The sequence below is a fragment of the Sander lucioperca genome, chromosome 2, assembly GCF_008315115.2.
Source record: "Sander lucioperca isolate FBNREF2018 chromosome 2, SLUC_FBN_1.2, whole genome shotgun sequence".
Taxonomy (NCBI): domain Eukaryota; kingdom Metazoa; phylum Chordata; class Actinopteri; order Perciformes; family Percidae; genus Sander; species Sander lucioperca.
The window spans coordinates 35,976,900-36,001,794 of NC_050174.1; the positions used below are offsets into that span (position 1 = coordinate 35,976,900).

A 24,895-nucleotide genomic window follows, 5' to 3' on the forward strand; every position below is an offset into this window, starting at 1 on the left:
AATAAGTGTAAGTAATTGCAAATACAAACAATGTGGTGAAATAAGTAGTGTCTTTATTTAAAATAAAACCATATTTTGCTCAGCATCACTTCCTGCAGAAGTTTTACATCAACTGTAGTGTTATTGTCACTTGAACAGACACTTGATACATCAGGCTGCACATTCTCTGAGCTCTCACTCCAACAACCGTCCATCCAGCAAATCAGACGCACAAGTCATGAAAAAGGTTTTGAAGGCACAGGTATGTACATTCTGAAGCTTAATATTGCTATCATTGCTGCCAAGACATTAAATAATATTGTCATATAAAAGGCATAGATGTTCATTCATAAGTGTAGTTCAAATATAAAGACAAGGCTGGTTGGTTATTACAGATGCTGAGTCTTTTACAGTTCCTCGCGTGATCATCTCTTGGTTTTCATTTTAGTAGTACAACACAAACATCACAGTGATCACATTATTATTAGAATAGTTTGGATTTCTTGCATAATATTTTAAAAAAGATGTGCACATGCTCCATAACAACCACATGACATAACTGCTATAGCTGCTGTGTAATTCAAACTATGTACAGTACGTTGCAACTGCTTGCTTTTTAATTTATTGCTGGTTTTTGTAAATAACACCTCTTTGAAGCAAAAATAGGCACAATATGTTTGGGACGACCAGCTGACATTCGACTGCGGTGAGTTAAACGTGGGAGGAATGTTGTCTGGTTAAAAAAAAAAATAAAAAAAAAAAACACACCGAGACAAATGGATCAACAAATAAAATTAAAAAATAAGACTTTAGTGGTGGAGGGAGAAGTTAATGTGGCCCTTGTTATCTAAATCTTAATCTGGACTCCGCTCATGAGATCATATGAGAGAAAAATCTTACCTCATTAAGATGATGCATGAATTTGGAATGATTGTTGAAGGTTATGTATATGATTATAACACAGGAGTACGTTAACATAAAGCCCAGTGAAAAGAGTTAAAAATGCTAGATAATAGTTTGAAAAAATTAAATACATTTTTTATCTGCATCATAAGTATATTAAATAAAGCTCAACCCAGGTTTCATCAAGCATGGTATAGAAATCAAAATGTGGAATAGATTTTCATTCATTTTTTTTTAAAGCAAATTCCAGTACCTTAGTGTCAAAACAAATACATTCATTTGCTCATATAAAGATGATTTACTTGCTTATTATTAAGTGTTCACTACATGTTTTTACTCCAGAGACAAATTTTCCAGCATTCTCAAGCAAATTTGACTCTGAAACTAAGAAAGTGCATAATGCTCTTGGTGGAGATCGTGTCTCGCGGTACACAGTGACAACAGTACAGACACACACAAACACACGTAGACGCACGTGAGACTCTGGTCTCCCAGCAGCCGTTACCTTAGACTGGCTTGGAGGCGTTCAGAGACTGCAGGATGCTGGGTTGCTCTTCTATGACGCGGACCAGCAGTCTGTCGATGTACTCCTCCAGCTCAACGATCTGAGAGTCCTTCCGGGACAGGTCGGCTTGCTGCCGCACTACCAGCGTGATCAACTCTTCCTGTGTCAGCTGAGTATACGGGCCGCTCTGCACCGAGTGCGCCACCTGAGGGGGATGACGAAAAGCAAATTCAGTATTGTAATATAGAGCGCGATCGGCCGATATTATCGGCCGATATTAGGCATTTTCCAAACTATTGGTATCGGCATGTATAATGGCCGATAAATAAAATAAAAACCGATGAAACCCCCTTTAACTGTGTTCTGAGTGTTGGCGTTGCATAGTCTGTCCACCAGAGGGCGCTCTACAACGTCCCTGTTAGCAACGCTCTTTGATTTTTGTTGTTATTGTGTTTTTGTTCAAAAGGACTTCAAGTTTCATATCTTAAGTTTGTATTTTTATACATTTTATTTATCAGAACTTTAATATATTCTGATGTTCCTCTGTTCTGTTGTGACAATAAAACAAACAAGTTTATTTGTTTATCATTATCATATTATTTTAGTGAGGACTCAAATAACTACAAATAACTAATGTTAGGGAAATCTGTTTATGTTTTGTTACATGTTTCTACATTTTTTTCTAAATATTTATCGGCCGGAATATCGGATTTTTAAATCACCAAATATTTCTATCGATATCGGCCTTAAAAATCCTTTATTGGTCGGGCTCTATTCTAATAACATAATATTGATTGATTTAATTTAGTACCGGGGCAGGGGCACCAAATGCTGGTAAAATATGCAATTGGCTGATAGATTTGCTTCACTCACTAGCCAAAAAAACAACAAAAAAAGGGTAATCTATCGTGTGGCTGCTAACATTTGAACATTCACTAGCCATTTGGCTGGTGGACGAAAAAGTTTATTTTGAACCCTGACCAGGGGTGTCACGTAAGAGCTGCAAAGATTAATCGATTCATTAATTAGTTGTCAACTATTATATTCTTTATGTGAAGTCTAAATGGTTCCACTTTACTTTAATTCAGGGGAGTTATTCATGAAGATTAGTTGTCAACTATTAAATTAATCGCCAATTATTTTGATAATCGGTTTGAGTCATTTTTTATGAAATAAAAAAGTAAATGATTCTCTTGATTCCAGCTTCCAAATGTGAATATTGTTCTAGTTTCTTCTCTCCTCTGTTACAGTAAACTGAATATCTTTGAGTTGTGGACAAAAACAAGACATTTGAGGACGTCATCTTGGGCTTTTTGGGAAACACTGATCCACATTTTTAACCATTTTCTGATATTTTACAGACCAAACAACTGATCCATTAATCTAGAAAATAATTGACAGATTAATCAACTATGAAAATAATCGTTAGTTGCAGCCCTAGTGTCACGATTTTGTTTTAAATCGAAAATCGATCGATGAATTAATTAAGTCTGACTACAGACTCAAAATCAAGCATCTTTGCTTCATCTATTTGGAGACTTTCCAAGACTAAAGTCCCATATTTGTATTTGATACTTTTTCGCTGTTAAAGTGTGAACAATGTAACCCCCCAACCTCAATTCCAGGAACATTTCAGATTAACTCAAAAACGTTTGACTCTTAAATATGCATAATGTATGTTAAAGGATGAAAGGAGATTTTATGTAATGTGTCCCTGAATTCCTCCTGCAGGAAAATCCAATTTGCTGCTGTGAGAGGAAATGTCAACAACTCTGTTCCGGTTCCAGTTTGTTATTTACAGTACCTGAATCTTCCCCGGTGGGCTCTCGCGGACCTTTATCTCTTTCACAGCGGGGCTGCTGATGGGAGCCTGGCTCTCTAAACTCATGGGCTTCACTGGATGAGGCCTGTAAAGAAAGCACATACATAATTATACAGCGCTCAAACAGATCGCTGCAAGTAGGTTCAACAATATGCACGGAAAAGAATTCCAAGCAGGAGAAAGAGACTATTAAATCCAGTGCTTTGCAAATCTTCCAAATCCTCCCACTGTGATCCAAGTTGCATGGAAATCACAAGCTTTTTGGAATAGATAAGGTAAATAAATAAAAAAAAAAAAAATAGGTAAATCCCAACACCTTATCCGCTTCCCAAAGTAACAGCAGCAACCAGATGCCAAATGCAAAGTCTACATAAACAGTCCACTAATGCATTCTTTGTAAAATCTCACCTGCGTGGAGTAAAGGCTAGCCCACCTCCATTGCTATTCTGAGCACTGACCGGCTGAACATCAGAGGGTGAGACCCATGCTCGCAAAGGTTTTTCTGGGGGAAACTTGCCTCCCGCCTGAGACGCTGGTTCCTCCATAACTACCTGGAGGGGCTCTGGGGAAGTCAAGGTAGGGGTAAAAGGCTCAGCTCCAAATGGATCCTCTCCTCCGTTAAATTTGCTTTGCGTTTTCGCATCAGCTGGAAGCTTCGGTGCGATAGACTCGTTGCTAACACCTCTTGCGGAGAGGCCTTGATAAGCTGTGGTTACGGTTGTTTCTGCTTCGTACGTGGGCTCTTTTCGAGACTTGGAAGTGTTGTTATCCGAGCGAATTGTGGACGGAATAATCTGTTTTTGTCTCGATGAATTCCTTCTTTGGAAAGCAGGATTGACATGCTTTGAATCTTCATCTTTTGTCCTGTACTCGCTGGGTTCTTTTGAATCACTGCCGTTAAAATCAAATGGATCTGTATGCTTCTCTTGACTGAAAATGTTATCAAGATCGTCCTGTGACATTCCCCGGTCTTCAACTTTCCGCTCTTTTTGTACGCTGCCGGTGAAAAGGTCATCTACGTCTTGGTTCCGAGTCAGCTGTGCCCATGGGTCTTTGGAAAGAAGCTCAGTGCTGGGGAACGGGTCAAACTCAAAGTTCTCCCGTTCCTGCCCGTCTTTCCTGTCTGTGCTGCTAATACGTGAACTAGATAATGTTTGGATGTTACTGTTTGTATATTTGTCTGAGACCACTGGTGTCACAGCAGAATCGTCTTGCTGTTCTGGCTCTTTGCCATTAGCCTTCTGTCTGGGTTTAGCTGTGGGTGCATCTTTCTTTACAGTGACTTGCACTTGTTTTTCATCATCTGGCGTATCCAAGTCCACTTTGCTAGTTGGTGTGGGTGCACGTGTTGCTGCGGGTGGTGGGCGCAATGCCGTCCTTGCTCCATCCCTGGACGTCCCTGAGAGACTTTCTCTGCTTGTGTTTACAGGTTCTGGGACTGCGGGCAGATTAGACCTCATGAGAGATTGTTGAGCAGTATTCTGGCTTTGTCTTTGACTGGAATCTGATCGAGGTTGTGGAGGCGAGACCGATTTAGGAGGAGCTGGGGCCGCAACTTTTTTTGATGACACAGGTTTTGTCTCTCGAGGTTGCGTTTGATAATGCCTAATAGCGGGACTCTCCTGTGGGGGTGACGACCTAAGACTGGGTTCATGCTCCAGTGGGCCATCCACACTCATCTCTTGACTGTCCCTGTGTTTCTGATTGACCTCAGCGATTATATGGTCCCATCGAGTGTGCCCTTGCACTCCGTGTCTCTTCTGAGGAAAGAGGGTTTCATAATCAGGGAGCGGTACGGACATTACTTTTCTGCCTGGCTGCGGCCCATCTGCCTCTACGTATGCAGGGTTCGTGATCTCTCTGACAGGGCCAGTATTTCCTCCAGGTTGGGTCCCGAGTACTTTGTACAAGGGCGGCACGGGGGCTCTTCTCTTCTTATCTGCCATGGTGGGTGAAGATCCCACACAGGACAGATCCTCTACGCTGCCACGAGGAGAACCAGACAGGCTTTGACTTATGTTGGGTGGAGCCAGGGATGAGTGGAGACTGGAGAAAGTATCAGGGGACTCAGATGAGACACTAGAGAGGGTGGACTCAGACGGGGTTGGGGAAGGACACAGCTGACTGGGGAGTTGGCAGTCAGCGGGTTCAGACTCCAGAGATGGAGTGAATCTGCCAAGGAGTGAAAACAAAGGCCTACAGGTCAGTGTGACCATCACATCACCTAAAGTCATTTCCACCAGTGTACAACCCGTCACCAATTTAACCATCTCACATGTCAACAGAAACGATGAAATCCACATATTTTAGCCCTTAGACAGTTCAATATGTACTCTTTACTACTTCCCTAAATCTGCACTAGACAAGGCTGCCATTAAAATATGACAAAATCATTTGTTCATTAAATGGTTCAATGTCAATGGCCAACCTACGGACAGAACATCCGGCATACACGCGTCTTGCTGTTACTGTTTCTATTTTTAGCTGTGACTTGCTCACGTTGAGACATTTTGACTGTTAAATATGAAAAGACTACAATGTGACATCTCTGCTATACGATTATCTCACTTAGATTATACTAGGTATTCCAAAATGGCATCAAAATGTAACAAAATATCACAACTACACAACTTTAAATGCCCATGCTATCTGCCATCTAGCTAACATTCTTGAAAACAAGAACTACTGTAACATCAACGACAATAGCAACGCATCCCCTTACCGTTATGGCTCAAAAATAAAAGATCCAGTCCACAAAAAAAAATCTAAAAACTAAATCAAATCACCCAAGACGTCAACAAGGAAAGAAACACTGTGGCTCAGTCACTCCTTATGAGCTCTGCTCAGTCCACAACCTGTTCCACAAAACTCTCCCAAGCACAAACTACACCCAGATTCTCATCTGTAGCAAGACCAAACTGGTCAAACTGGTTCATCAACCGTAGAAGGAAATTCACAGTTTTGATCATTCAAGGCAGTCACAAGGTTGAGTCAAAAGAAACATGACAGAAATTCAATAGTTTCGGTGTTGACAGACATGGTGTATAGGATGAAACTTGTGTAATAATGTATGTGTTTTGGTTTTCTTAAATAACATTTCTAATGTTGCCTCTTATTTGTGCAAAAAAAAAAAATCAGTGTAAGGCTGTCTAACTGCTCTTTAATGTTTTAAGTAAAGCACTTTGAATTGCCTTGTTGCTGGAATGTGCTATACAAATAAAGCTGCCTTGCCTATTTGTATTTAAATTAAAATTGAATGCACAAATGCCCAATAAGGTGACAGTATGTGCAGTTACACTTGCGGGCCTATGAATTAAATTCCAGTTAGGCAACTCTAAGAACAGTGTGCCTACAAGCAACCAATAGCATCCCCAGTGTCATAACACTGGCATTACATAATACTTAACATTAGTGCAGAGTAGGGCTGCTCAATTGTGGAAAAAAATCATAATCCCGATGATTTTGGTCAATATTGAAATCACAATTATTTAACACGATTACTCGTTGGAAAGATGTTGCAATTATTGAACTTAAAAAAAACTGTGAAACAGTTAAACAAATCAACAGTGAAAACACCTTGAACTGTAAAATTTCCCTAAATACTTTTGCCGTTTGAATTTAAAAGAAAATTCAGAACACAAGACAAAACGTAGTGCGCAAAACAATGTTTCTTGTTCGATTAATCTGTTTTTTGTGATCATTAGGAGCCAAAATCATAATCGCGATTACAATTTCAATTAATTGCACATCCCTAGTGCAGAGTAACTTGAGAAGAAGGCCTACCTGGGCTTGACTGCGGACACTTTTTTTTCTTTTTGTTGGTTGAGGCTGGATTTCTGATCATCGGCTGGGCTTTCATTACTGCTGACTGGAGGATCTGAGCTGAGGGGAATGTCCTCAAACGGGTTGTTGGAGCGGTGGGAGATGTTGCTGCGAGGGGCTGTTTTGGGTATCTCCTCCGTAGCTTGCTGCGGTACCTCCTCCTTTTTCTCCTCCTTCTTTCGGATCATTCCAAACAGAGACGTCAGCCGGTCGCTCATGGATGCCTCCTCCTGTCGTTTCTGCTCCTCGGCTCTGCGCCGCTCCTCCTCCAGCTTCTGGTGTTCGGCTGCTTCCTCTTGCTTTCTCCTCTCTTTTTCCTCCTCCGTCTGTTTCTGTTTCTTCCGCTTTGCTTCATCCTCAAGGAAGCGTTTCTTTCTTTCCTGTTCCTCCCGGTGTCTGCGCTCCTCTTCCTCCTGCAACCTCTTGGCCTCTATCTTGTATTTCTCCTCTTCCTCCAGCCTCTTGGCCTCTGCTACGCGCCTCACCTCTGCCTGCCTTCTCTCCTCCTCCTCTTGATGGCGCTGCTGCTCCAGTGTTGCCCTGTCTGTAGACTCATGCTTGTAGGAGGGGACAGGTATGCTTAAAGAGGAATCTGCCGGGACATCTGAAGTGTGTTTGCGGACATCCTCCGCTGATCCTTGGCCTGAGCTGTTCAGACTGAGAGTAGATCCACTCTTGGGCTCTGCATCCTCTGCGTACACGTGGCTGCCGTTGATGCACAGGTTGTTCAGGTCACTGTTGCTCTGCTTGGAGCGACCCAGTAGGGAGAAAGGACCTTGAGACAACTTGCTGTCAGAGCTTCCTGTTCGCTTGTGTCCCAGGAATTTGAATTTCTTTTTAACTGCGGGAGGAGACACAGGAAAACATGACGTCATTGTTGACATGCAAAACAAAGTAATGTAACTTGTACTGTGCAGCAGGGCAAAGACAGAACTGGCAAAATACTAGGGCTGAGGGAAAAAATGGATTCACCTATGTAAAGTGATTTGTTTTGCGACGATTTTTTAAAACTGATTCTTTTCCCCAGAATCAATGTTTTTTCTTAATTTATTGTTTTTACCAATGATTCACCTAAATATGTTCTGTTGATACTGTACCGCTGACGGTGACTACATCATATCCAGTACCACAAAACAGAGCAGAAAACAAATGCAGAAAATCCATGTTATGTTACTTCTTTACAAATGAAATAAATGTGATGTGCATTCTTCTTAGAAAATATTTAGTTTTTTAAAAATGTCTCATGATATTGTCTCTAGAAGCGTTTTAATCAACTTTTGTTTTTGTTAACGAAGGAAAAGAAAATCGCAATTCTACCGAATCGCAAAACTTCTAGAATGGCAAAATCTAAATGAAAATTGCGATACAAATCAAATCGGCACCCACGTATCGTGAACTACCGTGACTTCGATACCGGTTCCTTAACGATACTAATTTCATAAAACTAAAAGAAATTACACATTACGGCACAAATCTTTTTCAGCTACTACTATGGGAGTTTTTCCTGCGCGTCCCTACGACGTGTAACGTTAGACAGCCAATCACCACTACTATTTCGGTTGGGCAACGTTTGGATTTGAACAATTCCGATTCTTCCTTTCGATTCCGGTTCTTATTAATTCTGGATTCCGATTCTTTGAGGGGTGGAGTAGAAACGGGTCACGTGCCTATTTTCACAAATAAGAGGAAAGTAAAATAAAGCCACAGTAGAGCGCTGCTTACTGTGCTCCAAGGCTGCAACACAACAAGCGCCTGGCCGCTACGGAAACTAAAACTTGCGCATGGTAAATTGGGAAGCGATGATCGGATTTGAAACCAAATCCTCCAAACGATTCCAATAAAGAAACGACTCTACTGGAATCGTAATTTTTGAAACGACTCCAAGTAGGAATCGGTTCTCGATGCCCAATCCTAACTATTATAGGATCTTGGTACAGTGATGAGATTTCCTCCTTAGGTATTGAATGACGAGGCATTTTTCAATACTTGATACTTTAGAGGCAATTTGGCCGGGGCCTAAAAAGTATTGAATTCAGTACCCAGCCCTAATCGGGACAAAGGCGTATTGTCCCAGCCCTACACAATACAGCTCACACAGAGTATAGAAAGCTACCTTCAGGAGAGTCTACATTGAGGCCAGATGAGCGGCTGCTACTGAGCGAGGAATTCTTCTCGGGAAGAGTCCCCAGTGTGGACATGGACTGTGAGATGTTTCGCTGCAAGTTTGATTTGGGAGCAAAGAGGGTTTTGAGCTTGGATTTCTTTTTCACTCCTGGAGACTCCTGGTTGAGGGACTGCGCGTCAGCCTCTCCCTCGCTGTCTGTGAGGCCCTTGCTGACAGAGGGAACGATAGCCGAAGCAGAGTCGGAGAAGCCGTCCTTTTTCTTCCCCCGGACTTTGTCCTTCAGCTTGGAGATGCGGGAGCGCGGTTTGTCCTGCATGGAGAGGTCGAACATGCTAGCTGACATGTTGTTCCTCATGAACTGGATATCTAACAGCACCTCCCCTCGCACCTTGTCCTCTTTCCCACTCTTGTCCACCAGCTTGAACCAACTGCGAACGACAGAGAAAATGAATCAGGGCTTTAAGATGGAATTTTTGCAATTTTTGCAAGGTCATGGGAATTTAAACACACATGAAGACTTGAAGACTTATTTTCCCCAATACAAGAAAAAAAACATGGCGAAAGGGAGAGCCATTTCCACTTGATCTCAGTGCATTTTGCCTTGTATGAGACGATTAGACAGAATAAGACGAATCTTTGCCTTATGAAGATAAATAAAACTGTATGAAACGAGTTGATCTGTACACAAACTAGTTGAAATAATTCCATTACAGTTACAAATGAAAAAGTGGTAAAGAACTGTTTTTGGCTTTTTGTCTGTAAAATGTCATTTTTTAATATGCCTGAAATGACCACACATCTGATTAATTAATGATTAGAAGCTTTTATAATTTATTAATCAAGCAGAAATCACTTTTTTTTCTGCATCTTAAATGTGACGATTTACTCCTTCATTTTGAGCAGGGTGTATTTTTGACGATATATATATATATATATATAAAAAACTTTATTATTAGACGTTCATCAAAAAAAATAATGAAAAGATTTAGACATATTCTTGATGATAACAATAATGCTAATCTTAAATTGCGGCCTCGTGTGGTCCATTATGCTCAAGGTATCACCAACACTGCAGTAGACGTCGAACAATTATTAGGTTAAACAATTAGTCAATAAATGGACAATTAAGCAAATATCAACATGGTTATCGCTTTATTGTCAAAGTCATTTGTTAATCAAAACTGCCAAACTTTCTTTGGTTTCAGCTTCTCAATGTGAAGATTTGCTTACGCTGCTATACAGTATATCATTGTAATATAAATATCTGTGGGTATTGCACGGTTGGTCGGTCAAAAGGAAGCAATTGGAGGGCGTCACTGTGGCCTTTGGGAACGCCATAGGAGCATTTTTTTGTTTTTTATAAACCAAACAACTGTTTTTGATAAATCTGAAACATAATTGAAGGATTCATCAACAATGAAAAGAATCATTTGTCTATATAAGTCTATATGAATCTTATGTTGAACTGCTTAGGCCTGTAACAATTAGTACAAAATTGTCAATTTCTTTTTGAATAATCGCGGTTTCTTTATTTAACCGCTAGGGCTGCTCCCTCTTAGTCGATTAGTTGACTAATCGGTCGTTTTGGTCTTAGTCAACTAAGATTTCTTTAGTCGATTAGTCATATTTTATGCTTTTTTCATGCCGAATGACTTATTTCCAAGAAACGTACGAGCACATCTCTGGTAAACACAAGAATTAAAGTGGTGCTTTTGCGTAACTCTTTGCGGAGAAACTCTTTTTTTACAGATCTATCGATTAAATCAACTAATCGATTAGTCGTTACAATTGAATGAGTGTTAGTCGACTACGAATTCCTTCAATCGAGCACAGCCCTATTAACCGCATTTAATTGCTATCTTTAGCTGAGGTCTTAAGGTGTATGACTGGTAATTCTTGGTTTTGTTTAGATATGCCACATTGTAATTATATAAGTGATTATTGGTCAGACTATATATTTTTATTATTTCAATTTTAAGTTGTTGAACTGCAACTGACTATTCCTCTAGAATATTTTAGACTACTAATTTCATTCTATTTTAGCATAATCTTAGTTTATTTAATTGGTGCTTATTTTAGTGTAATCTTGGTTTATTTATTAAGTGTTTTTATTCATGAGCCTAGAATTGTAAAGTCTTCTGTCTTGCACTGACTTATTTATTAACTAGTGGATGTGGAAACAATTTAGTTTGTTATATAGTGCATTAAAATGACAAATAAAAGGAATGTCTTGAAATCTTGGGCACTTGACCCTAAAGACGTTCATAGCAAGAGAAATGACGAGGGGATACAGTTAAAAAAATGTTTTATGATAATAAAGAGGCATTGTTTACTTCATAGGCCATGTACTTGTGTTATTACATTATCTGGGTCACATAACAGTGACATAAAGATAAGATGTATCCTGGAATTCATTCAAAACTTGAATTTGTTCAAAACAGTAATACATTGATCAATCTTTTTCTGAAAGATTTGACTGAAAGAGACAATTATATTGTTAATCGCAATTATTTCTGACACAATTCATTGTACAGCAACATTGCGAATTGTAACAGCTCTAGAACTGCTGTGTAATACTAGTGTTACGATAAACCAAGAGAGCAGTGCTACCAAACCATGTTAATGACATGTAATGGTCACGAAGTTACTCTTTTGTACAGCACCAAACTGCCATGTATACGAAGCAACATCTAGGCTCACTAAAAGTGTGGTTAAATTGGGATAAATACAAGTTGAATATTTAAAAAAAATGAATAAACATATTGTGAATAAAACAAATGGCCAACATAAATCCCCTGGTTCCTAATATCTCTGACTTCAAACCTGTTGGCATTAGTCGGCTGTGTCTTGTTAGACCTGAGACTGATAATGTAGGTGTCATTAACTAGTAAACAGTTTGTTCCAGTTCCTGTTGGGAGCACCATGCCAACCCCAACCACAGATAATGCCCGACAATTACAGCTTTGTTCCGGCTCCCCCCCCCCTCATGTCCTCTCTGTTGCACAGGATCAGCACTTACTGTCGACAAGGGAAACGTTAAGAGTGTTCTGGAGAGCCCTTTCTAAAACCAGGCCATTAGTGCCAACACAGTATACCGACGCTTTCTGCTTTTACAATTAAAGCCTTCCTATTATTAGATGTACTAACAATAAAGCAGAAGTGCCCATTAGGGCAAGCCTTTCCCCTTTTAAACTCTTGTTACACAGCATTGCCCTTTTTTAACAATTGGATACAAACACAGAGTTCACTTTTTCAATAAGACTTTTTAAAACTTTTTAACGACATGCAGCTCAGCTCAACAGTTAATCTAACATCCAAAATGTACTCATGTCACCAACAAAAAACTAATGCTACCCATTAGAACATGTACCACTAGTGTCTTTGAAGTATCTATAAACCACGATTCCACTGCAACAGAAAGGTCACTCCTTTATTTCATGGTCTTTTGAGCAGACCTACATTAGGCTAATGCGGTGGGAAAACAGGGAGAACTTGCTTTGACGCGTGGTCTGGGTCCATACAATCCACACGTTTCGGTGCTCTGACCCATTTATTGTGAACCGATTTGAATCCTTCAGTTGCCCAGTTGTTTCCATTAAACTCCAATAACAATAAACGCCAACACGATAACACCTACGTTAACACGCTAAAGGCGCTGACACACCAACCCAATTATCGGCCGTTGGACAGCCTGGCGAGGTCAGTGACTCGAGTCTGTTCGGTGTGTTCCCTGCCGTCGCCAGTAGGCGGGCCCGTCGGCCTTCATTTGGGCCGATTTGACAAGTTGAATCGGAAGGCGGGCAGTTGGACTCAATGACTGACTGACTGACTGACTGGTGGAGTGCTAACCCAGAAATGACGAGCGGGATGAGCCTGACTAACGCCTCTCAAAATCTGACTAAAATCTTTTAAATTGACCTTTGTTGATCTGAAATGAAGACAGATTCAGCAACTGCATGGCCTATTTCTCGCTTAAAATGTTTTCAGAAACACGTTTCGGTGAACAATTTTCGTAAAATATGAGATCGTATTCTGAACGAGCCGCCATTATGGCCAATCAGCTGCCAGTTTAACTTTTTTGGCCATCAATACAGATTAGCGGCGCCTGCTGTTATGGAGACGTATTAGCAGAACGTACGCTCAAGTCAGCGTCGCTTCGGTGTGTCCTGAGGCACTTTTTTGAGTCAGTCCGACTGCCTTTTCTGCCAAAGTCGGCCATCGGGTTGGTGTGTCAGAGCCTTCACTCGTACCCTGACACGATTCACAAGGTGGAAAGCTGTGTGCTTTCCCTGGTTGCCCCACACCTGTGTACCTCTGGCTGATTACCTTTATGCCTTTTCGTGCCAATGCTCCACCCAGTGACCACATACGAAAACAAAAGCTTGATTAACATCACCAACGTGGTATATAAATAAAACAAAGTTGCATAATGGCTCCAACACATGGATTGTGCTATCTTCCAGTAAATGTCACACAAATGTTAATAGGCTTTATTTGTTTGCCATTTTTGCATATAGTAATATTCCAAGTGCACAAAACTAAAGTAATTCCAGTAATGAAATACAACACTATACATATTCACTGTACATACTTGCATAGGACAGCTACAAATGCCGAAATACAATGCTTGACAACTAGAGCTGCAGAGATTAACTGATTGGTCAGTTTGAGTCATGTTTAATGTTTAAAATCGCAATAATATCGTATTGTGACATAAGTATCGTGATGATATTGTATTCTTTCATAGAGGTAATTAAGGAACTTAAATAGGCACTTAGTGTTTAGCTTAGTGTTAGTGCTTATGCATTTTTATCCATTTCTTTTTATTAGGGCTGGGTATCGCCAATGATTTCCTGATTCGATTCCCAAGATCCCAATTCAATTACATTTTTGATTCAATATCAATTATGTTAGGGAAATTTCAGTTACAATAGCAATTTAGCTTGGATATAAAAGATTCTCAGAGAACTTCTGCTGTAAATTGTACAAGCAAGAAGCAACCCTCAAATATTATTTATAACTCAAAAGGTTAATGTTATCAAAAAGTTAGTTTAAATTATTTTTCACTCATACATCCATGGTAAAAAAGCATAGATCAAAAGACTGATTTGGGGATTTTATTCATTGATATATCAGATCACACAATCAAACAAAGATCGATTTGAATTGAAGTATTGATTATTTTAACGCAGCCCTACTTTGTATATGTAGATGTAGCAGCATGTAGCAAATTGCAGTCTAATATGTAGTAATATTGTGGTATGTTAAGTTTTTTATGCAAATTTAACAATTTATGTGTTACGTAAAGATGTGCAAAATGGGCTGTAAATACACAGATTTGGTGGTGGCTGAGTTTGAGTGAGAAAACATGCAGTCATTAAATGCATTGTGTCAAAGCATTGAAAAGGTCATCCACAGTTTAGTCCACGTCGACTTCTGTTGGGTTGACTGTGTGAAGAGTTTGAAATAGTGAACTAAGTATTGAGAAATGTGTGTTACCAACTGTTGAAAAAACTAACCGTGAAGGTCCCTGTGTGATTCCCTCTTTGATCATTCGACAGAATAATATGTGGGAGAGATAAACTGAAGTATAGTGAAGATATCTGTCACAAGACAATAACATGACGTGGCATTAACCAGACAGTTCATATGGAGTTTACTGCTGCAGCGTAATCCATTTTAGTGTCATGTCCTGTACATCCAGACAGGCTCTTCGGGAGGGTAACAGTCACTCAGGAAACAAGCATGGGAGGGAACCAACATTCCTCAAACACGTTCAAACATGCAGGGAGGTGCTGCTCAGTGTGTGAAGGAATTAAAGTCAAACCGAGCCTATTTTTCCCCACCCTAAACCGAGCATGCCAAGTCAAGGACAGTGTGCACAAGGACAGAGAGATCACACTTTCTCCAGTCAATCAAGAGACATGTTCATGTCTTGTTAACGTCAATTTCAGCATGGAATGCACCATATCTGGCTGCGTATGGAGACGGAATGCATTATTATGGCAATTATGAGACGGCAGGGTGTTATTGTTCTGTTCTGTTTGCATAGAAACACAGAGCCATGCCAGCTGCACGCTATCACCAGTCCTGCTGGACAGGTTCCCTCTGTTCACTGCCAAGGGCACTTCTGTCTTCATGTCTAATGATTAACAGGAGAGACTGTATTTAACCTGTTAGTGGACACCAGAACGGATTCAGTCACTTATTACTGTAAAAATGTAAATGGGTTTAACACTCCAAACACTAACATTTTAAAAAGGTTTCAAGTAGAGCTGCAACTAACGATTATTTTCATTGTCGATTAATATGTTGATGTACTGTATTTTCTCGATTAATCGATAGTTGTTTGGTCTATAAAATGTCAGAAAATGGTGAAAAATGATGATCAATGTTTTCCCCAAAGCCCAAGATGACGTCCTCAAATGTCTTGTTTTGTCCACAACTCAAAGATATTCAGTTTTCCGTCACAGTGGGGTGAAGAAACTAGAAAATATTCACATGTAACAAGCTAGAATCAGATAAGTTTTTCTTTTTCCTTTCATAAAAAATAAATAAACTGATGAATCGATGATCAAAACAGTTGGTGCAGTTGACAACTCATCGAATAATCTTTGCAGCTCTAGTTTCAAGGATCATCAGGTCATAACATCGAATTTTAAAAATCATCTTAAAGCCACTGCAGGAAAGTTTCAGTTAAGATCATTCTTTGTTTCAATTCTCTGAAGTGGTTCTCTGAAAATATGTCAGGATGGGAGCCATTTTTAGTTCCACTGCTCTGCTCTTTGTTTACAAAATAAATATTGCAGATCAGGTGCCTGAACAAAAAAAAATGAACCTGATTCTTCTGCAGCAACTGTCCAATATTGTAACTCAGTCTAGACCTGAAATAATACATTGATGGACAGAAACTTAATCTGCAATTATTTTGATAATGTATTTTCATAATTTTACAATCAAAAAGGCCAAACATTCACTAGTATAAAACTCTAAATTGTGAGATTTTTCTGCTTTTTGTTGATTGATTTTAAACTGAATGTCTTTGGGTATTGGACCACGGGATTGGACAAAACAAGTGATTTAAAGCTATCACCTTGGGCTTAAGGGAAAATGTGACTGTGAAGAACAGTCACTTTGCACAATTGTCTGACATTTTATAGACCAAAGAAATAATGGAGTAATCTAGGAAATAAGCGTAAGATTGATCAATAATTAAATGAATTGTTAGATGCATCCATTAAATTATCTCTTACTGGTAACACAAACAATTCGGGCTGTACCGAATACCATTTCTTGAGCTCTGAAACTACGGTACTTATCAACAGTGAATATTCGAAGCTTCGGCGGCAGTGGCGGGGAGGGCGTCAACATTTCCGACCGCACGTGAAGGCAGCGGATAAAAAGGAAAAGAAAAGAGATGAAGTGAGACTTGAAGTGACTTTGCTTTGTTGTTGCAGGACACAGTCACCTGTTGTTACACAAACTTCTGGGCAGTTCAGTGCTTGTCTTTTGTTTGTTTTTTACCTTCGTAGTGTCTAAAACTGTTTAAAACAGTTGAAATCGGTCTTAACTTTTTGCTGCAGGTGTTCAAAATGAATGGAAATACCTGCGTTTTTTGCCGGACTGTCCGACGTCCGACGCAGCGTTTGTGAATGAAAGCTCAGCCAGCTCCTCACTAGAGCATTCGCGTTATGAACCGCCGTACTATCTTTACCTTTATCAAATCGCCTGAAAATGACACCAGGCTGCTACAGTATAACCACACAGTCATCTACAAACATCAGACTGCTTGCTTGTAACTCAACACCTCTCCGTTCTGGGCTGAGATAGACGACATAGTGCTGAATAGGCCTGTCACGATAACTAAATTTCGCTGGACGATAAATTCTCCCAGAAATGATTGCAATAAACGATAATATTGTCGTTCTGAGACCATTTTCATCTAATATAATGATAATGGCATAATAATGTAGGTACACCTTGTCAAAGATCAATAAACTTTTATTTCTAAAGAATATTTAAATATCCACAATATGTCTTTGATCTCCTTTAGTATGTCGTCTTTCACGCTGTTGTACAGTTGTGGAATTGCCGTTTGTGACACGTAGGTTCTCCCAGGCAATTCATACTGGCTGTCAAATGTTTGCAGCATTCGTCGAGTGTTTGTGCGATAGACTACAGACTCTGTACTACATTTAACAATTATTTATTAAACACCAAATATTAAATTTAAATAATATATAATTAATAAATTATATCTATCTATATCTATGTGGCTATCTGCCACATAGCTGGCTGTTTTTCAGTCTTCATTTTGGCGAAGGTGCAGCTACTTTTTTCTTCTCCTCTGCTGTCTGCAGGTCAGAGCTTCGCGGGGGCGGGCCGACACCCACACACACCCACACACACCCACACACACACCCACACACACCCACACACACCCACACCCAGCCTAGTCTATATCGACGACGTTTCCTTTCCTGGATTGTTCAGGTACTGCCGAAAATTTTCGCCGGATGTCTGATACCTTCCTCTTTCTTTGTGTTGGGTATTTTAAATCCGGTGGATTTATTGAGGACTAATGGTTCAGTCAGGAACACTCGTCATAGATTTAACCATTTATTGCTACAAATGGATATACAGTTACACTTGGCGATGAAGGCTCTGTTCTGATGATGCTCCCTGGATCAGCCAAGCAGCATGCTAAGATGACACAGGGACCACGCTGCTGTACACAACAGTGGGCCCAATCCAAGACATTAAAACTATTTCAGACTTAAGTTATGATGGCACTCTAAACCAGGAAGGTGGAGGGTGGGGTGGTGGAGGCAAGCTTTGCCAGCAGTAGCAGCAGCGGTGTGAGGCAGCATTGGAGAGCAGGAAGCAATGAGGAATAGGGAGACATTTAAATGGACCGCCTGATGTGAAAAACAGCTGTGATTGGTTGTGACTGGTAGGAATGATAATTCAATTAGTGGGCATATGACTTCCGTGTCCTGCATGAACTAACGCAATGCTTAATTTAACTGCTCCTCAGATCTCTGCAGGGTAAATCCAGACAGCTAGCTAGACTATCTGTCCAATCTGAGTTTTCTGTTGCACGACTAAAACAACCTTTGAACGTACACATGTTCCACCAAAACAAGTTCCTTCCCGAGGCTATTTTGCAGAGGCACCGTGGCTTCGTCTGGCGCTTAGCACCGCCCAAGACGATTGCGATTGGTTTAAAGAAATGCCAATAAACCAGAGCACGTTTTTCTCCCATCCCAGAATGCTGTGTGGACTAGCCAGACCCTCCTCCGCAGCGCTGTGGAGGAAGGTCTAGCAATGCAAAACTAGATCCAGCCCTACAAAGAATCTTTAAAAAAATCCTTCGTTAAAAAAAAAAAAAAAATGCACTCAAATTAAACCTTTAAATCCCTTCAGACCAAATAACTACCTAAATGTTATGTACAAGTAATAATTTAAGTTAAATAGTTACCTTGTTATTTATCTTAATGTCTGATCATTTGTGACAGTAAATGACTCCGATTCTCAAACGAACTCAAATATACGGCCCAGTGACCTAATTTCATCTCGATTACACTGTATTGTGTTCTGTAGAGGCAACAGCAGGGCTCCCTTTCAGCAGGAAAAACAAAGTCCTCAATGTCACACCCTGTATCAGCAGGACAGTGAAGCCGGATAGTAATCTAACACCACACGCTTCAAGGCCAAAACAGCAACATCCAATACCCTGCATAGTGGATCTTCAAGGAGCCAGTGAGCAGTTCAGACTTGGAAAAGGAAAGCGCAAAGGAATGGACTTTGCTGTTAAAATGCAATTTCACTGAGCAAACGCAAGATAACATTTCAGATATGACGGTACGATAACCGAGTGAATGAGGTCATACTGGGGCTGTATCAAAGCTGCCCTTTGCTGTGTGAGTGATAACTGGGAACTAACATCCACCTCACTTAAGTCTTTCCCAAAGGTAATTTCAAAATGAAAAGCCACATTTGAAAGTCAGAATTTAGCCCAGGGCTGCACAATATATTGTTTTTTTTACCGCCATCGCGATATCAACTGGCGCAATACATGGCGAAAGGCTGCGACACATCGCCAAAGACACTCAGAGATTTTTTTCATATTAGTTGAAAGTAAATATCAGTAGAAAACTGCCCTTTAAAATTTAACAGTCCATCTTTTTTTTTAGTGGTGCATTTTATATTCAATTTTATGTTCAATTTGTTCAGTAAAATAATGTTTGAAATGATTTCCGTTCATTTGTTTCGAATTCAACAAGCACTTTGTTTTATTTTAGTAGAATACTGAAAGCTACAGAAATCCAGAACGGAGTACACTTTAATATCTGTTTATTTATCCCAAGTACCGTTATCGCCATATTCAACGTTATTGCATTTTCCTCATATTGTGCAGCCCTAATCTAGCCTATAATGAACCATCTTTACTTTTTAAATGCCTCTTACATAAAAGGGTGTGTGTGTATTGGAATATAACACCAATGCAATGTGTTATTTTGGTTGCTGTCACACCTATGCTACACCCAACGCTACGCTACGTCACACCACAGATGTCACACTGACTCATGTAACACATCTGGGTGTGAGCACACGTATTTGTGAGATAGCAAACAGCCCCGAGGAATGTGCAATATTAACAACAGCAATATCAGGGAGCGACAGAGTTGGCTTCACACCAACTTATGAAATAAAAAGCCTCAGCTAAACGTTAGCGTCGGTTCCAACGCGGAGAGAGAAGACAGAGGGAAGTGCTGAGGTTAGATTTATCTTGGACCGTTTTCCCCCTCACCTCCAAAGTTTTCCGTTTTTCTTCTCAGACACCGATAAGAGGAGGGAAGGGAAGAGAGGTTCCATCACATAGTTAATGTTTTAGGGTTAGTGACTAGAGATGTTCCGATACCGACACTGGTATCGGTATCGGCTCCGATACTGCCTAAAACGCTGGTATCGGGAAGTACTGGAGTTTATGCACCGATCCGATACCACGTATGGGCTTTATGCCCTAAATAAAATCTACGTTAAAGTAGTTTTTTTTTTCTTCGTTATAACTGACAGTCAAACTGGATAACAAAAGAAAGTTCCGTGGTGTTCATTGTTTGTGTTTGTTCATGTTTCACAAAGAGTTTAACCTGACCCAGACCAACAACAAAAATATAAATCATATCACATCCATACAGGGATAGTAGTATACAGCTGATAAAACATAATAAAATATATGACACGCTGGTATCGGATCGGTACTCGGTATCGGCCGATTTTCAGTTCAGGGTATCAGAATCGGTATCGGGAAGCAAAAAAATGGTATCGGACCATCTCTATTAGGGACATCTGGGTTCGATTCCCACTGCAATACATCAGCCAATGTGTCCCTAAGCAAGGCACTTAACCCCTGGTTGCTCCACACACATACAACCTCTGACATACTGTATATAGCAATTGTATGTCGCTTTGGATAAAAGAGTCAGCTAAATGACATGTAATGTAAGCTTGTGTTTTTTTTTCTACATTTTGTGACCTGTTGGAACCTGAAATGGTGCATCGTTCATCTGTGTCTCTTCTTGTGTCTGAAACTAGACTTGAACTGATTGGATGTTCAAAACTCCTGATGGCCAATAAAAACTCAAGGATGGATGACTAATTCCCTGCTAGGTTTCAGTTTACGCATACGTGCAAATTAAGGAATGCTCTTAAATGATTGACTAATCCTCCATTTGTTTCATCAGAGACACTGACTTACAAAAAGCTGCTAAATGTTTTTTGTGTGAAAGGAGAACAACTTAAATACCACATTTAAACAAAGGTTTTGGCTGACGGACTGGCTGTCTCAGGTAACAAAATACATAAAGACAAAATTTCACCACCTCTTGTGGTAAAGAAATTGTAGAATGCTACATATTTTGGATTACCAGGTCAATAAAAATCCTGATCAGGTATGTGTTAGCCACAAGAGCTTTGTTTATCCTTTTTTTAAAAAGGAGGTAACGCTTGCTAAATCAGTCCCAATAACAGTGAGGCGAGTTTAGCAGTAATTGTTTTAAGGGGTCCTGTTCCTTTCAAGCAATAATCACTCAGCGGTAGGGGCGTTGAAATGAGTCATCGCATCGATGCATCGCGATGCGGACCTGGGCGATTCTGCATCCATGCAGTGACAGACCATAATCGGTTACAGCCGACTGATGTTACTTGTTGATTTTCCGGTCGTTGCTTTTTTTGTTTCTGTCTTTTGTCTTCTGTGTTCAGACTCCGCTACATTCAGGAAGTGTCTTTTTTTAAGAGCCACAATGAAAAGGGGGAGTTCATATATATATATCTGACTGCTTGAATTTGTTGATGAAAACCATGTGTAACAATAGATAATAATATTTAGGAGGTGATGCACTGTGATGCATCGGGATATCAAATCGATTTGAATCCCTACTCAGCGGCATACAGTCAAATGAAGACTACAGTACAATATCAGTCTTGAAATTTCAAATTTTTAATTGATTATCAATACAACCAAGGGGTAGTGTGGAGTATGAATGAATCAACCAAAATTGTTTACCCACCTATTTAGTTTCAGATTGCAGTTTAACCATGCTTTTAAATTGATTTAAAGTTTTAAGATGTAGCCTAAAGTAATTCATTACAGTAAGTGGGATTAGACTGAATATGTGGACGGATCTTTAATGTCGGTCCATGAAATCACTGCTGCTGTGCAGTGTTATATGTGGTTCTTTTTTTTTAAATCATCTAATACATAATCAATTATAATTCTGTAAAGTTTTCAGAGACTTTCTGGGGTGATGCTGCACTGTAAATAAACTGGAATTAAGGTTGAAGCTGGATTTAGAGAAGAACAATAAGAAAACATCTGATTTGTTTGTCTGAACTAGTGGATACCTTTGTGTAACTCATAACTACTACAAATAATAAACCCAGGACAAACACCTAACAAAATGAATTCTCAGTTTTTTGTGGAACAGTGTTGTGAATGAGTTTGCAAACAGGTTAGGCCCACACAACAACAGTAGTCACTTACTCTGTCTTTTTGCCTGACTTGTTGTCATGAAGATCCAGTAAGTTCACCACAGCTTGACCCAAGAACTTGTCGAGCCCCACTTGAGCCCGGTGCATCACGACGACGTACAGCGTGCAGCGGTCTCCGTTTCCCGGGTGGAAGAGCGGCAGGTCGAAGGAAGCCTCTTCTTTCCACACTGGAGCGACACATTTCTCAGACACAGAGGTAGAAAACTTGTCTTTGGCCACCTGGATGATGGCATAGGCGTCGTTGGTGCCATTCTTGCCCTTGGAGCGCAGGTTCCGAGCCTGATGTACAGTTACCTGGACACTCGTAGGGTACCACTGTTGGCTCTGGTCGGCCAGAGACATAGCGGAAGTCCGTTAAGCTTTACCAAAAGTTAATACCAATTGTCTTATTAAAAAGCTAACTACGCCAGGCTGTTGGCTAACCTTTTCCTGAACTCTGTAATTCCCCTTCGCCGTCCTCTGCGGCTGTAGGTTTAGGTTACCTACTAGCTTGACTTCACTTCAGGAAGCTCAGGTTGATGTCGTAATACTTATTCCGGATCTTCGTAACGTTATATCTAAGCCTCAAATAACACTTGAGTTGAGTTAACATTCGGTTAGCTAACTTAACGCTAGTACTAGCCTGTGGAGCATGCAGTAAGACTAACTCACTAACTCCTTTAAGCGGATTTCATAAAAACAGTTTCCTTGTTTTGCCTCCGCTACGTAAAACACTTCCCTGATGTTATTACTTCCCACCCATACTCCTCATGGTGCTGCCTGATTGGCTTATATTTCTATCCGTTTTTTTAAAGCCCGCCAATGATTGGACAGTGGAGGAGGAGGGCGTTGAGACGTCGCGGGCCGTTAAACAGAAGTCAGCTACTGATCAGAAATCAGTTTACCCTCGCAAAAACTGAGTTCAATAAGGCCAATTTAGCACTTAAAGGATAGGAGGGCCAGACAAATGATGTTTCTCACTTTATTTTGGGTCTAAAATAGTCATAGGCTGAGGCTTGTTAAAAATGTCAATATCAAGTATAGACACATTTTAATAATATATCACTGCAGAACAATTAAATTACAATAGGCAAGCAAAGCATATGCAAGTATTAAAACCTAATTTTTCTTACTAAGAGGAATGTTTTGGTATAGATAAAAGTGTTGTTTGTTTGTAGAAGCTTCAGGAACAGTAAGTTCATGACTGAAAAATCATGATCATGATCATGAAATTGTGTCAGATGGCCTAAATGTGAACATGAATGAGCTTAGTCATTCAGAACAAAGTAGGATAAAATCACTTAAGTCTTATTTCTCACTGACATGTCACTATCCACAACTTGATCTGTCCACCGGGCCTTCAACAATGTTAAAGCAGCCATATTATGCTCATTTTCAGGTTCATAATTGTATTTTAAGGTTGTACCAGAATAGGTTTACATGGTTTAATTTTCAAAAAACACCATCTTGTTGTCGTACTGCAGTGCTCTCTCTCACTGCTGCAGATTCTCTTTTCAGCTGGTCTCTGTTTTAGCTACAGAGTGAGACCTCCTTTCTTCTTCTTCTTCTTCTGGACTATCTTTGATTGCACTGCACATGCTCAGTAGCTCAGATGTAGATCATGTCAGCTAGCTAGCTCCATAGACAGTAAAAGAAAGGCTGTTTCTACAACTTCAGTCAGTTACAAGGCAGGATTAGCTGGGAGACTTCTAAATGAGGGCGCACATGGAAGTAGTTCTTTTGGAGATTATGGTGAACTTGTGTGTGTTGTAGCAGTGCTTTGCTATTGAGAATGAGGTAGCATGCTAGCGTTAGCATGCTAACGCTACGAGCTAATGGTTGCGGTTAGCCTGCTCGTTTCAGCTTGTGACGTCACAAGCCGTGCCGATTTTGAACAGCTCACCCAGAGACTGAAGGCAGGACACATTCAGAAACCGTATCTCACTCTAAACAGCATGGATGGATTTTTTTCAAAGTTTGTATGTGTGTGGAAGCACCAGAGACACAAAATAACACCCCAAATCCCAGAAAAAGTGATTTTTTCATAATATGGGCACTTTAAAGTGCAAGTTGTTTTCAAGCAATATTCTTTTAGTTGATCATTGCTGGGGTTGAAGTTACGACAAAATAGTTCACCACATTTTCATGGGTTTTTGTAGGCTTGTGTTATATGAAAAAGTACAGACTGAATGTTTCAGTAGAATGACATTCAATTATAATTAGAAATGTGAATGTGATAGACAGTCGCACTATTCTTCAGCAACACAGCAGGGAGTTTCACACATTAGAATGAAAGCTATTAAAATCATTTTCAAAATGTGTCTTATACTGTTTAGATAAGTTTTTCTTGCATACATCCTGGAAAATATTAGCAAAATCATAGGTACTGATACTGAGGCGAAGATTTAGACGTAAGCAACTCAGTCGTGGCAATTAATGGTGTGCATGACACCAGATGCATGAAGTACCGGAGCATGATGACACTGCAATTCATAGGCTACTTAATCATGCACAAGACAAGCCTATCTTAATGTTTGTATTTGTTTTGCATGAGCGGTCACTATAAGTCACATGGAATAGATGATCATTTTTATGTTTTACATCCTGAACACATCCTGCTGGGGGCGTAGCAACAAGCTCATACTGCACACAGAATATGTGCACAACAGGCTGACCATATTAACACCTAACAGTAGCAAGCAACATA

General features: G+C 40.0%; 1 protein-coding gene across 2 annotated transcripts; it reads right to left on the bottom strand.

The window, feature by feature from the left end:
* Nucleotides 1-33: 33 nt before the first annotated feature.
* Nucleotides 34-22,960, bottom strand: rab11fip1a (RAB11 family interacting protein 1 (class I) a). 2 transcript variants are annotated; one of them, XM_031305039.2, is made up of 6 exons: nt 22,202-22,960; nt 9,145-9,584; nt 6,993-7,872; nt 3,618-5,381; nt 3,192-3,294; nt 34-1,592 (listed from the first exon to the last, which is right to left on the bottom strand). In XM_031305039.2, the coding sequence occupies exons 1-6, from the start codon at nt 22,549-22,551 to the stop codon at nt 1,389-1,391; spliced, it is 3,741 nt and encodes a 1,246-aa protein (XP_031160899.1). In that variant the 5' UTR covers nt 22,552-22,960; the 3' UTR covers nt 34-1,388. The 2 variants fall into 2 exon arrangements, with proteins under 2 accessions (XP_031160899.1, XP_031160900.1); XM_031305040.2 differs by lacking the exon at nt 3,618-5,381 and having other exon boundaries at nt 22,202-22,956.
* Nucleotides 22,961-24,895: the final 1,935 nt, after the last annotated feature.

Coding starts and splice junctions, on each gene's coding strand:
- rab11fip1a (XM_031305039.2), bottom strand. CDS start 22,551: ATGTCTCTGGCCGACCAGAGCCAACAGTGGTACCCTACGAGTGTCCAG. Junction 3,295..3,617: donor CTAGCCTTTACTCCACGCAG/GTGAGATTTTAC, acceptor CTTTCTTTACAG/GCCTCATCCAGTGAAGCCCA. Junction 1,593..3,191: donor GCCCACCGGGGAAGATTCAG/GTACTGTAAATA, acceptor CATCCCCCTCAG/GTGGCGCACTCGGTGCAGAG.